We start from the raw sequence: 13,744 nt of genomic DNA, 5'->3' as shown, positions 1-13,744 counted from the left end.
AATCTAAAAGGTAATATACATCACTTACTACAAGGAAAATTGTAAACCTAAAATAACCTCGGTTATATTAGTCATGTGTATATTTTTTTTTTATAAAGAGTTTATCACTTGTTTATTAATTGTATATCCCGGTCTGACTTGTACCGTTTTATTTACAAAAAGTCAGTGATTATTATTTACAAAAGCGAAACCTTTTCTGTTGTTCATTTTAATACTCAAAGCGGAAAAATAGAATCATTGATATTTGACATACAGTTTCTTAAGAGTTATAAGTTGTACAGCGTAATATTTCATTAAAACATTATTTAAAATGCTTTACTCAAGCTTGTTTTGTGGTTGTTATCCGTTTTTAGGGTTCCGTAGCCAAAATGGCAAAAACGGAACCCTTATAGTTTCGTCATGTCCGTCTGTCCGTCTGTCCGTCTGTCCGTCTGTCCGTCTGTCACAGCCGATTTACTCGGAAACTATAAGTACTACAGTGATGAAATTTGATGGGAATATGTGTTGTATGAACCGCTACAAAATTATGACACTAAATAGTAAAAAAAAGAATTGGGGGTGGGGCCCCCCATACATGTAACTGAGGGATGAAAATTTTTTTTTCGATGTACATACCCGTGTGGGGTATCAATGGAAAGGTCTTTTAAAATGATATAAAGTTTTCTAAAAAACATTTTTCTTAAAGTGAACGGTTTTTGAGATATCAGCTCTCAAAGTCGTAAAAAGTATGTCCCCCCCCTCTATTTTTATAACTACGGGGTATAAAATTCTAAAAAAAATACAGGTGATGCATGCTAATTAACTCTTTCAACGATTTTTGGTTTGATCAAAGTATCTCTTATAGTTTTTGAGATAATTGACATAATAAGTTTATTATATTTGCTGCTACGGAACCCTTTGTGCGCGAGCCCGACTCGCACTTGGCCGGTTTTTTTTTTAAATATCACGCTATTATGTGTAGGTATCTTATCACCTATCATCGAATAACTGCATGCTACCGATTATCCAGGATTGCTTAGTAACTTATTATACAAATCTTATCTGGTCGATAAGAATATTTTGTATTCATTGCATTTTTTTACTTGGAGAATATTTTAATTAACAGTAGGCAATAAGATTATCTACTCATACATAATTATTAGGTGGCAATTAAATTAATTTACGGGATCTTTCGACCCCGTACAGCACAGAACGTGACCCGTACAGCACAGACCGTGACCCGTACATCACAGAACGTGACATCGTCGTGTTAGAGAAATATTGTAAACAAAAATTTCTCATCTAGATCGTAATACGTTTATTTTTAATTATAATCTTTGCAACAAAATTATACAAATGGTTGCACATCTTGTTTTTTTGGGAGAATAAGAGTGATATAATAAATTAATTCTAAATGTTAATTGTAAAAATTTTATAACCATTAACCACAAAGATCAGGCAGTATTTATATGTAACCAAACTCCCATGGGAGGTAAAGCTGTGACTGAAACGTATGTAACTTTGAAAAATATTTAGACTGTAAAAATAATTTTGAACATAGGCCCGAATCCCGAATAGATCATTTACTGATATGTTTTAATTAAGCAAATAGTTAGAACTTAGTCTCTAATACAACTGATAATTTTTTTTACCTCGTACACTAAATTTTTATTATTTTTTTACACACAATTCGCACTTTAACACAAAACATGAACACACTTAGTAATGTTCAAACATATCCGTACTTGTTTTTATAGATGTAATGACATCAACACTCGATAATAAGTATGACATAATGCCTACCTTAACTATACTTGTCTCGACGAAGTTTGCATGAACACTGTGCGGGGTGTAGGATTTTGCTCATCAGATAATTTATGCGTGTTTTAGATCATGTTTGTGTGGTTCCGTATATTTATCATTTAATTTATTTAGCAGTAGTTTTTTTTTCTTTTTTTATTATAAACTAGCTTTTGCTTGCGGCTTCGCTCGCGTTAGAAAGAGACAAAAAGTAGCCTATGTCACTCTCCATCCCTTTAACTATCTCCACTTAAAAAATCACCGTTTTGCCGTGAAAGACGGACAAACAAACAGACACACACACTTTCCCATTTATAATATTAGTATGGATGGGCTTACTCTTGGCCACAGACTAGCCAAAGGTAAAGACGTGGCCTACGATGGAGTGAGCTCGCCCAGAAGATGCCTGTTCACTTTTGATTTGAAGGTTGCCGGGTTATATGAGCTCGGAAATATAGCCTCCGGCAAGGAATTTAATTCCACTCCTTGGCAGTGCGCATAAGATAAGATAAGATAATCTTTATTGGTAACATACAGGTACACGTCAATACAGTATTATTAGGTACAAGTTGTGGTACAACAAACAATACAATAGTAATATAATACAATTCATACAATTATAAATATAAGTAATCAAAATAAGTAAGAACAGAAGAAGCAAAGCGCTTTCTGATTTCGATCATTACCTAGGTTCGGTACAGTAACTTACAAAATTTTACTCTGTTCCGTGTAGGTAGGTACATAATACCAATTCTAGACGCACGTAAGTCATATTTGACAACGTAAATTTCCTGAATTAGATACTTACTAATAAAAACGCTTTTCTATTTACAGAAATTACTTATTGCATTGTTTTAATTGTAATTTAGGTATTTATGGAGATTATGGTCAGGTATAGGTATATTTCTAAATTGAACTTTAACTGCGGGAAAACTTACTTAAAATCTATTTCTGGTGATGCTACTTTAATACTTTTGTTTTTCATCACTTTTTGTATAATTCGCAAAGTATTTTAAACGACTGCTGATTCTGGGAATCATGTTGTTTGCTTGAATATAAATTTATTAAATAGTATAAAAAAGTATGTATGACATAAGAGGAACAGTTAGTGATCTAATACCTGACCTTGTGGTACGCCACCGATTAGACTTAAGTGTTTGACTTGAATGTAGAGTCGTAGATTAATCTTCTAGTACAATTAATATATATATGGAAGCATTGGAAGCCAATTAAAGAAGTCCACTATAGTATTTTATACAATCGTGATATAATACAAAGCTTTTCAGTCAAGTACCATGTTTAGGCCACAAAGCTTGCTGAGTGGCCTAATAGTACGGTACGAGAGTGAAAAGCTTCATTATATCACTATTGTATACAATACTTTTTCTATGAGTCATCATCTTCATCATCAATGGACGAAAAATATCATCGTTCAAGTTAAAATTAATGTTAATAGCGTCGTTCACCGTTGTATCAACATCGAATTACCCGGCAACCATACAGGCGCGGATCCAGCTTCGTGCCCAGGGGGGGGTCACGTGGTAAAGGCCCGGGGCCCCAAGGGGGGGTCACGTGGTCTATTTGTATGGCCAACTTAGGCTCCAGGGGGGGGTCATGACCCCCATGACCCCCCCTGGATCCGCGCATGCAACCATATGTTTGTAATAACCGTCTCTGATTGGTCGCTAACGCGATAGATAAAAAAAAACGTGTTTCAGATGCAGAAAAATTTGCCAGGTATCGCAAATTAGTAAAGAACTTGTATGAAGTTCTATTTTTGAAATTATTACAGTTAACTAAAAGTGAACTGTAATGAAATATTATAGTTGACTAAGTGTCAAAGACTATCTAACACTGAAAAGTCAGCACTTATAGTTTAGTCTGTGGTGTCCTAATTGACAGATTAAAGTCGACGAGTAGAAAAAAAGTTATATTTATCATGTTATGATAAAGACACATGTAACTCCGTATAGACAGCTACAGTCTAAGAAAAAAAAACGTACCTCAGAACCATATAGAAAAAGATGATGCCTAGATGGTGTTACACTTTTGGGGGACGCTCGGCTAGATGGCGCTAATATTAATATTTGATATTATAACACATATTAAGCTATGATATGGGCCAAATTATCAAAACTGAGGTTTAAAAGTTTTAAGTTTTTCTATTCATTCAAGTCAATTCAGATGTAATATGTCTTGTAAACTCTAATTCTAACAAATTATCACTTTTCCCTTTATTATAAAAGTAGCCAGAAGTACTGTGGTAGGAACCTCCGACATTCAACCTGGACGTCACGAGTTCTAATCCCAGCTACTACCTGAGTTTTTTTAAATGTAAATGTCATTTGATATTTATCAGTCCCTTTTCGGTGAAGGAAAACATAATGGGAGAAACAGGACTAAGACTATTAGGGCCTAGTTTACCAGAGGGTTGGAAGATCAGATGGCAGTCGCTTTCGTAAAAACAAGTGTCCATACCAAATGCTGCATTTAGTTGCCAAAGCTGGATTTAGAGCACATCCGTCAGTTTACTCTTTCGTCAGATCTCTAATTTTTTGCGTATAAGTCAGAATGTTTAAACTGCTGACTAAACAGGAATTCTCGTGATGAATTCAATCGTCAGATTCCCCTTTCGCCATATTTTTTATTTTTTCCGTATAGGTCAGAATTTGTCCGATCTCTTATTTTTTCCGTATTGGTCAGAATTTTTAAACTACTGACTAAACAGCATTCTCGTGACGAACACGTCCGTCAGATTCCTCTTTGACCCTTATGAGCCATTGTCAAAACGTCGGGGCATTTTATGAAGATGGCATCAAGTCATAGTCACTCACATCTTCCGCTTCCACACATCACCCGTCATCTCATCATTAGCTTTCGTTTCATATCATGTCTGACAAAGTCCATCCAGCTCTTCTTCGGTTTTCGCATTAATTATAAGCCAATTTTATACAAAGATTCCTAATCTCTATCATAACTTATTCCACGATTCTCAGAACACATTTTTCGCACACTATATCCTGTTTGTTTCGGCACAGAACCCTGATTCGGCGAATCGGTGTCGTCACATGGAAGCGACGCGATAATGCAGTCGTGTTTACTAGTATATAGTATTATCTCCTATTCGGATGTCCTCTGGTCAAGGACTGTTGATGCGATGTCGAATGAGGTCCAAATGTGGGACTTTATGACATGGTTCACATGATATGATATGGTTCCACACAATTGGCAATGATGGTACATTAAAACCGGCCAAGAGCGTGTCGGGCCACGCTCAGTGTAGGGTTCCGTAGTTTTCCGTATTTTTCTCAAAAACTACTGAACCTATCAAGTTCAAAACAATTTTCCTAGAAAGTCTTTATAAAGTTCTACATTTGTGATTTTTTTCATATTTTTTAAACATAATTATGGTTCAAAAGTTAGAGGGGGGGGGACGCACTTTCTTTTCCTTTAGGAGCGATTATTTCCGAAAATATTAATATTATCAAAAAACGATCTTAGTAAACCCTTATTCATTTTTAAATACCTATCCAACAATATATCACAAGTTGGGGTTAGAATGAAAAAAAAATATCAGCCCCCACTTTACATGTAGGGGGGGTACCCTAATAAAACATTTTTTTCCATTTTTTATTTTTGCACTTTGTTGGCGTGATTGATATACATATTGGTACCAAATTTCAGCTTTCTAGTGCTAACGGTTACTGAGATTATCCGCGGACGGACGGACGGACGGACGGACGGACGGACGGACGGACGGACGGACGGACGGACGGACGGACGGACAGACAGACATGGCGAAACTATAAGGGTTCCTAGTTGACTACGGAACCCTAAAAAATGGGTGAGATGCATCGTGTAAGGGCCGCCACTTCCTAAATGTTTGTCAGACAGAATGGCTATTATGCAACGACCGGTCTGGCGTAGTCGGTACCTGACCCTGCCACCTAAGTTGATGGTCCAGGCTTCGAATCCCGCTTTAATACTGTAGGCCGAGCCGCTTAAAAAAGTAGTAGGCTATTCGACGTACATTGCTCCTTTTTGTTCGTTTCATAGGGTTACCATTCTTTAGTTTGGTGTAGGTACATTGCTACTGCCACAATTTGGTTGACAGGCTATAATTTACATAAGGTTATAATTAGCATACGGACATGCGGTGCACGGTGGCTTTCCGGACAGAGCGGGCAATGGAGTCGCCTAGGTACAATTTATGATTAAATTAATAATGATTAAATGAGATATCTTCTTTCGACGACCGGCCTGGTTCAGTCGGTAGTGACCCTGCCTGCTAAGCCACGGTCCTGGGTTCGAATCCCAGTAAGGGCATCTATTTGTGCGATGAGCACAGATATTTGTTCCTGAGTCATGGATGTTTTCTATGTATACAAGTATGTATTTATCTATTTAAGTATGTATATCGTCGCTTAGCACCCATAGTACAAGCTTTGCTTAGTTTGGGGCTAAATTGATCTGTGTAAGGTGTCCCCAATATTTATTTATTTATATTCAAAACATAAATATTACACTTTTTAATTTTTATTCAAATAGTGCCAAAGTTTTTTCATTAATAAAAGTATATATTTTAATGTCTCAATATAACTAGGGTCAAGGACAGTCCAAAAAAGAACTAAAAATTTAAGCTACGGTCCAGAGTCTAGAAGAACAAACGAGGACCTGCCATTACCCAGAAATGGGACACTTAATAATTAGTTTTTACATGTCTTCAGGAGGTCTTAAGCCATTGATTACTTTAATAAGAATTAAATTGTGATCATTAATGTGTCACATGCAATATCGAAGTTTTTACGTTTGTCAAAATACTTTTAATCGCTACTGTAAATATCATATATAATTTTAATTTATTCATTCAATCACAAAAAGTTAGTAGATAATAACGACTCCATTGCCTGCTTTATCCACAATGCCACCACATGTACACTACATATTACTTACCAGTCCATGCGCGGATCCAGGGGGGGTCATGGGGGTCACCCCCCCCCCCCCCCTGGAACTTAAGTTGGCCATACAAATAGACCACGCGACCACCCCCCCCCTGGGCACGAAACTGGATCCGCGCTTGTACCAGTCTTACCACATACTTACGAGCTGATAAAGTGCTTACCACCGCATCATGTATGCCTGGTCCCGTAGATCAAGATCGCTGTGGCAGTGGCGGTGTCTCGAACTCATTTTTAACCCCCGACGCAGAAACGACGGGGTGTTATATAATAAGTGTTATAAGTTTGACGTGTCTGTCTGTCTGCCTGTGGCATCGTAGCTCCCGAACGGATGTACCGATTTGGATTTAGTTTTTGTTTGTCTGAAAGCTGAGTAAGTTGGGAGTGTTCTTAGCCATGTTTCATGAAAAACTATTTTTTTTCAAAATTTTAATTTTGTGGTTAGTTAGTGGCTTGATCATAATTATGAGAGGCGTTTGTGGCTAACAAAGTTTAAACTACATAACTGGACAGCGAGGAATTCATCAATCAAAAAGTTTTAAATAAGTATTGAGTATGAAAATTTCATGGAACTTGCATTATATATCCATAAATCCATACATTTTTCTTGAAGTTAGATTCAACTGGGGGCCGATTTTTGAATCTCACGGCGTTCGAATTCAGAAAATTGTCACCGAAATTGCCTACTATTTTCAGTGACAATTTTCTGAATTCGAACGCCATGAGATTCAAAAATCGACCCCCTGTTCTAACTGTAATACATATTATGACACACTACCTCTAGATATAATGACTTTATATAGTAATTTAGTTATGAGTAGTTGTAAAAATAATAGATAAGTAATAAAAGTTTAACAACAATTAATCTAAGTAGGTACTTTTTCAACATTGTTTCACCTCTATCATGATTTATGAATATAACAAAAAAAATACAACTACTACGGAACTTAAGCGTTTGTGACATTGCCTGTGTATCCTTTGATTATAATAAAATTATAAATAATTATTAATTACTAAGATTATTCATTAATCATTAATAAAATAATTATGGGTAGTATCAAGAACGATTTCATACCGGACTGACAAAGCCCATACAAAAAAGCGTAACCCTGAAATGTATCGGCCTTTTAGGCTTAAAACTAGATGGCGCTGTTCGCAGCCTGGGGGCCGATTTTTGAATTCATTCATTCAACTTACAGAATCGAAAACGAGTGGTCATTAGGTCAGCAATTCCCGTCAACTTTGTAGGTACAATGCCACGTCAGCAAATTTTAATTGATCCTATTTTGTTACCAACATTTAGTGATATAATTCGACTTTCGTAAGATATATACAGGATAATTGTTATAATTAACAAAATATAGATACTAGAGAACCTTAATGACGAAATAAAACTTAATAAAATCTCAATTCATCAACAAAATCTTGGTAACAAAATAGGAATTAATAAAAACAAATTTAACTTTTCCCTTAATTTTTGTACAAAGTTGACGGGAATTGCTGAGGTACCACTAGTTTTGAAATTACCATAGGTACGTCATTTTCCACAGACATTCGAACGGCGAATTCGTGCGTTCGAAATTTAAAAATATTTTGCTCGTGTTTATTTTCTATAAGAACAAATGAAATAATTACTTTATTTTAAAATCATGATACCACGTCAATACACATTTTGAAAAAAAAAAAATGGTAGGCATCATCAGTGTAGTTTTGATAGTATTTACATATTTTCCCCAAATATTTTGCTTGTTTTTTTTTTTACTTAATATCATCGCCACCTTCCCGAATGGAGGTTGAGGGAGGCGATGGCTGAGATACGCGTCATACTCGTGAACGGGTGCTGTTTGTGGAGACTGGTCTGTTCAAGCTTACCTGGGCCACATGTTTTGTTAGATTATTTAACTTTACTTTTGAGCGGATTGCGAGACACTACATTCGGTTCTTGTAAGAATTAAACTTAAGTAAGTAATGTCTTAAGGATGACACTAGAGACCATCACGTTGTCGTTTAATTTAGTTAATTTTAGCTTTTGGACACTTAGAGACTTTATACATCTCTGAGATTTTGATTATATTTTGATTATATTTTATTTTAAAATAGATTCCTTACTTTAATGACCTTGTTGTCGTTTGATTAAGTTAATGTTAGTTTTTTGGACACTTAGAGACCTTATACATCTCTGAGATTTTGATTATATTTTTAAACTTAATTTGTAACCTTGATTGGCCCTTATTTGTAAACTTGATTTGTTCTTTAATGATTGACAACTAGAGACTTGTACATCTCTTGAAATGTGTAATTTAGCTGTTCATTTTCTGTATTTTTTTTTATTATTTGACAAAGGTTTTTACTTTTAAATATTTTAATTTTATAAAATTTGACTCTTGGAGACGCTATACATCTCCATGGATTATTTGATTAAGTATAATATTTTTACTTGTAATATTCAGTCTTTTACAACTATTGAAGTATTATAGATTTCTTTTATCTTTGTATCTGTTTGCACTTTCTTTATGTATTGATTATAGTTAGTAATAATATGACATTTAGAGACTTTATACATCTCTAATTCTATATCAGTGTATAGCTACTTTGCTTATGATTAATATTTTTAGTTAATATTTCTATTAATTTCATTTGTTTAACTTTAATGAATACTCTGTAATGTTGACATGTAAAAGTGCCCCCGTGGCCTATTTGCTGAATAAATGATTTTGTATTTTGTATTTTGTACCACCGCCAAGTGGTGCCATCTACAATGCTCACGCGAACTACTACTTCTAACTTTGTATTTTTTGTTAGCGTACCTAGTCTGCAATTATTCGGGCAATTTATTTGTTTCGAGTCCTAACTATCCGAATTAATGAATAATAAAGCTGATAGGTATTACACGCAAACATTGTTTAAATAACAACAAACTCCTTCATATCGCACATTTTATTACGATTAATATGTTCAGTTAAAAACAACTATCTTCACATTATTAAACTCTATTAATCACACACGCATTTAATTTTCACAAAACAACCACATAAAACATCAATCATTATTTTAAAATCGTCTTAAATAAAATCTTTGGGATAACGCTTGTATTTATTTTTGCGCCATCTAACGGGCAGTAGTGAAACTAGCTTCTATGCTTGGTAGCTCTTAAGTCATAATTCGGTTACAGCTTCTCCGTTCAAATTGACGACCTCAATTGCGTGTTCTGATGGTGGTCTCCAGCATGGTATTTCAGCATACAAAGGTTCAGATGTGGTGTTATCAATTACGTCTAGCTTTGCTTCACATTTGAGCGCTTCTATAGTAGACTCGGCGAGCGAGTCAGGTCGCTGTTGACGTAGTTCATCACAACCGCTCAGAGATGGCGCTGCTGAACAACGCGCCTGTAATGTTGGATACTCGACGCTTCTTCGAGGCAAGTGGTCGTAATGGCATTCTAGAATTCCTGTAAAAAGTAATAATTTAGTAAATATAGTAATCATTTTCGTTATATTATATGTTATGTTATATTTTAAATGTTATGTTTTTTTACGTACCCCTAAAGTTTTCCAACATCATAGGAGAAATTGTTTGAACAACCACTGGCCTCATAAATTGTTTCAAGTTCCTGTCCAAAGTTGAGATTGGCTGATAATGGCATTTTTCAGCCCGCGGTGGCTCTGAAAAATAAAAGTATGAAAATAAATCATTAATTGAAAAAAAAAAATGCAAAAAGAGAATGGCCCATGAGGGGATCGAACCCGCGACCTTCGCGTTATTAGCACGACGCTCTAACCAACTGAGCTAATGGGCCGTTGTAACGAGCGGCGAAATAGTGTATCTTATGCTTTAAACACTGACGTCATAAGTTGTCAACAGTGTTTAATCATCATCCTCGTTTGGGTACTTATCGAATCTAACTAATAATTATTTTTCACCAAATCACCACACCAACTGGTATTCTCTGCTACTGGTTTACTTTGCTATTCGAAAACAGATAGCAAAATTGCATTTTACCCATAAATATTGAATAAATTGATGGATTTCATTTATTTTGATGTTTTATAGTCAGTATTTTGTCCGTATTGGTGTGGTGAAAAAATTTGTGTTTCACTCGGCGGCAAAGTTTGTTTAATATTCGTGCCTTGATACCCTTCGCAACGCTCAAGTTTCCACTTTTTAAACCACTCGCTACGCTCGCGGTTCAATATTGGAATGTTTCGCTTGCTCGGGTATCAATAATGGCACGTGCGGTTAAACAACTACTTTACCCCCCCTTGTAAAACAAATAACTATTATTTGTAAATGATATTAAGTGTGACATTTTATTTTGCTAACAAGCGGGTACAGGGGGCCGATTTTTGAATCTCACGTCGTTCGAATTCAGAATTCAAAAATCGGCCCCCAGTGTTTTAACTGGTCACCTGCATTTACATCGTGAATAATTCTCTATAAGACCTATGTACCTACTTATCTATAAAGTGGAGCTACTTTGCGAAAAAAAATAAAGTTTTATGCATTTTGAATTCGTCTGACCTTGACATTTTCAAGTCGTGTCATTATCACGCATTTCCCCTCAATGTTAATGGTCAACACTAGTTAGGTACACGTAAACGTGGCATGGGCGTGGCTTGATGAGTTTCACGTTTTGGTGTGATTAATAGGTAATTACAATACAATAAAATACAATACAAATACTCTTCATTGCACACCTACAGACAGAAAATTTACCTAGTATGTAAATTTCTGTTATGTGAAGCGTTTTCACATTATTTGATCCGATATCGGATGTACAATTTGTATACCTACATGATTGATATCCCTCATATTAAAATAATAAATGTAAATCCATACATAAGTATTAACGTTACAACTAATTATCTATCGTATAGACTCGTGGATTCCACAGTCAAACTGTGTAAACCAACGAACTCAAATAAGCATATTAACAATCGCTGGTGTAAACAGTTTTGGGGGACGTTGTATTTATTTTTACGTTCATGTAAGATGCTTATTAAATAAACAATTCAATTCAAAGGTGCCAGCTTTCACATAAGTTTTGACATCCTTCCTATATCCGAAATCGGATCGGATATTCTGAAAACGCTCTAAGAAACTCCAACAAAGCTAAGAAAGTGGCAAAAAGCCCATTAGCGAGATAGTTAGGGACTTATATCAGGGTGATTCTAACGAAACATTAAACAAAACTTACCAGGCAACGGCGTATTGAAGATGTTCCTCACATACGGCGGCGGCCCATCATTATTATCAATCATCACTTCCATCCTGATGCTGTTCATCTTATCCTCATACCGCGGGCGCCTGCACCGCTCCAGCATCACGATCACCACCGCCACGGTGATCACCGTCATCATCACCCCGCCTGCTATACTGATCACCGATATCAAGTCCACCGATGACCGATCTGGCTTGTCCATCACAGCCGTTATATGCTCCGGTTCTGTCAAAATATGAAACTCTTCATCAGGCTTTGCTGTCGTTTTAACATCTTTAGCTTGGGAGACAGTATTGTTTCTTTTTTTCTCTGTGGTCTCCATAGTTTTAGTGGAAGTTTTATAGATCCGTGTTGGATTAGTTGAAAAGATAGTTAAAGGTTTAGCGGTCGTGCGCATGCTGTTAGTGGCATTCTTATCTTCTGTAAAGTGTTTAGTGATATTTTGAAAGGGTTTCGGTGTGCTGGATGGTTTGATAGGTGCTGATGTTGACATCGACCTTGTAAACATTTCAGTTGGTTTCCCGGTTACGTTTTTAGATGTAAAGTATGATGCAGTGGTCAGAGCTATCTTTTTGAACGTGGCGTAAGACAAAGATGTTGGTATTATTGAAACCATGATAGTTCTCGGGGTCGTGTTTATCAGAGTTTCCTTTTTCGTAACATTTTTATGCTTTGGCAGTTCCGCAATTAGTTTAATTTTTGTTTCAACTAGTAATTCACCTTTTTGTGCTGGCTTAATCCAAATTTCTTTTGGTTTAAACTTGATTGTTGTTGGATAGATTTTGATAGTCGTTTCTGGTCTTCTTGTAGCTTCCTTGACTGTGGGCTCTGTTATTAAGATAGGTTTAGCAGTCCTCAAACTCATTGTTGACATTTCAAATATATTAGTCGATTGCGATGGCAATTCTAAATGCTCAGTCTTTGACGGTAATATTTTAGCAGTCGTTCCTTTAATGAAATCTGTACTAGTTTCAGCATTTTTAGTAAAAGTTGTTTTAATGAAAATTGGACTAACCGTGGTAAACGGCATCATTGTCGGAGGTACAGATTTATCTGTTGATAAAACCCAAGGTGTCAAAGTCACGTTATTCCAATTTGTATGTTTAGTAGTTCTCGTTGACTCTTTATTCGATATAGCTTCTACAGTAGCACTCTTTGATGACTGTATAGTGGTTTCTACTGTGGATGTTGGGGCGCTTGTCAATAAAGTCGTTGCAACAGGTCTCATAGTTGTAGAAGTAGTAGTAGTACTTGTGCTAGTTGTTGTTGTACTTGTTGTCGTAGGTTTAGGAGTTGTAGGCAACGTTGTTGTTGTTGTAGCTGCCGTGATTGGAATCCTCACTGTTGTAATAATTGGTGCTTTTGTAGTTGTTGTTCCAGTTGTGCTAATCATAGTAGTTCTTTCATGAACAGGTCCTGAGGTAGATATATTAACTGGCTTAGTAACTGATAGTTCCTCCATCGTTGCAGGAGTAGTTTGTCTCACTTCACATCTGGAAAATAATTTAATGGTGACTGACCATAAAACTAGTGATTTTACCGATTGGACATAAAGAGGGAAACTACGAGAGAAACTAAGTAGTACCAAATTAGTTATATGGAGTTTAATTTGTGGAATATAAACGTAATAATAATAAAGGATAAGAATAAGAACATTTCGATACAAGATGAAATAATAATGAACTATCCAAAAGTGGGATGTTTTAGCAGATTGAAATGTAAAGATTCTAAGCATCTTCAGCAGCAAAAGTACGATGTTGGCTCTCAATGAGTTGAGACATTCAATTTA

The 13,744-nt window shown here is 35.8% G+C and overlaps 1 protein-coding gene and 1 non-coding gene across 2 annotated transcripts in view; both read right to left on the bottom strand.

The window, feature by feature from the left end:
- Positions 1-9,659: 9,659 nt before the first annotated feature.
- LOC125242024 (cell wall integrity and stress response component 3-like) overlaps positions 9,660-13,744 on the bottom strand; it is a 47,865-nt gene continuing 43,780 nt past the window's right edge. Inside the window, exons 6-9 of the mRNA XM_048150728.1 lie at positions 12,676-13,448; positions 11,932-12,180; positions 10,277-10,399; positions 9,660-10,185 (exon numbers count right to left, since the gene is read on the bottom strand). Of these exons, the coding sequence (XP_048006685.1) occupies positions 9,893-10,185; positions 10,277-10,399; positions 11,932-12,180; positions 12,676-13,448 (1,438 nt within the window). The 3' untranslated portion in view covers positions 9,660-9,892. The remainder of the gene's footprint in view (positions 10,186-10,276; positions 10,400-11,931; positions 12,181-12,675; positions 13,449-13,744) is intronic.
- Positions 10,460-10,533, bottom strand: Trnai-aau. The gene has a single exon. It is a non-coding gene; the product is annotated as a tRNA-Ile (tRNA).

This window comes from Leguminivora glycinivorella, unplaced genomic scaffold (genome assembly GCF_023078275.1).
Source record: "Leguminivora glycinivorella isolate SPB_JAAS2020 unplaced genomic scaffold, LegGlyc_1.1 Scaffold3, whole genome shotgun sequence".
Lineage (NCBI taxonomy): Eukaryota > Metazoa > Arthropoda > Insecta > Lepidoptera > Tortricidae > Leguminivora > Leguminivora glycinivorella.
This window is presented reverse-complemented; position numbering and strand designations above follow the sequence as displayed.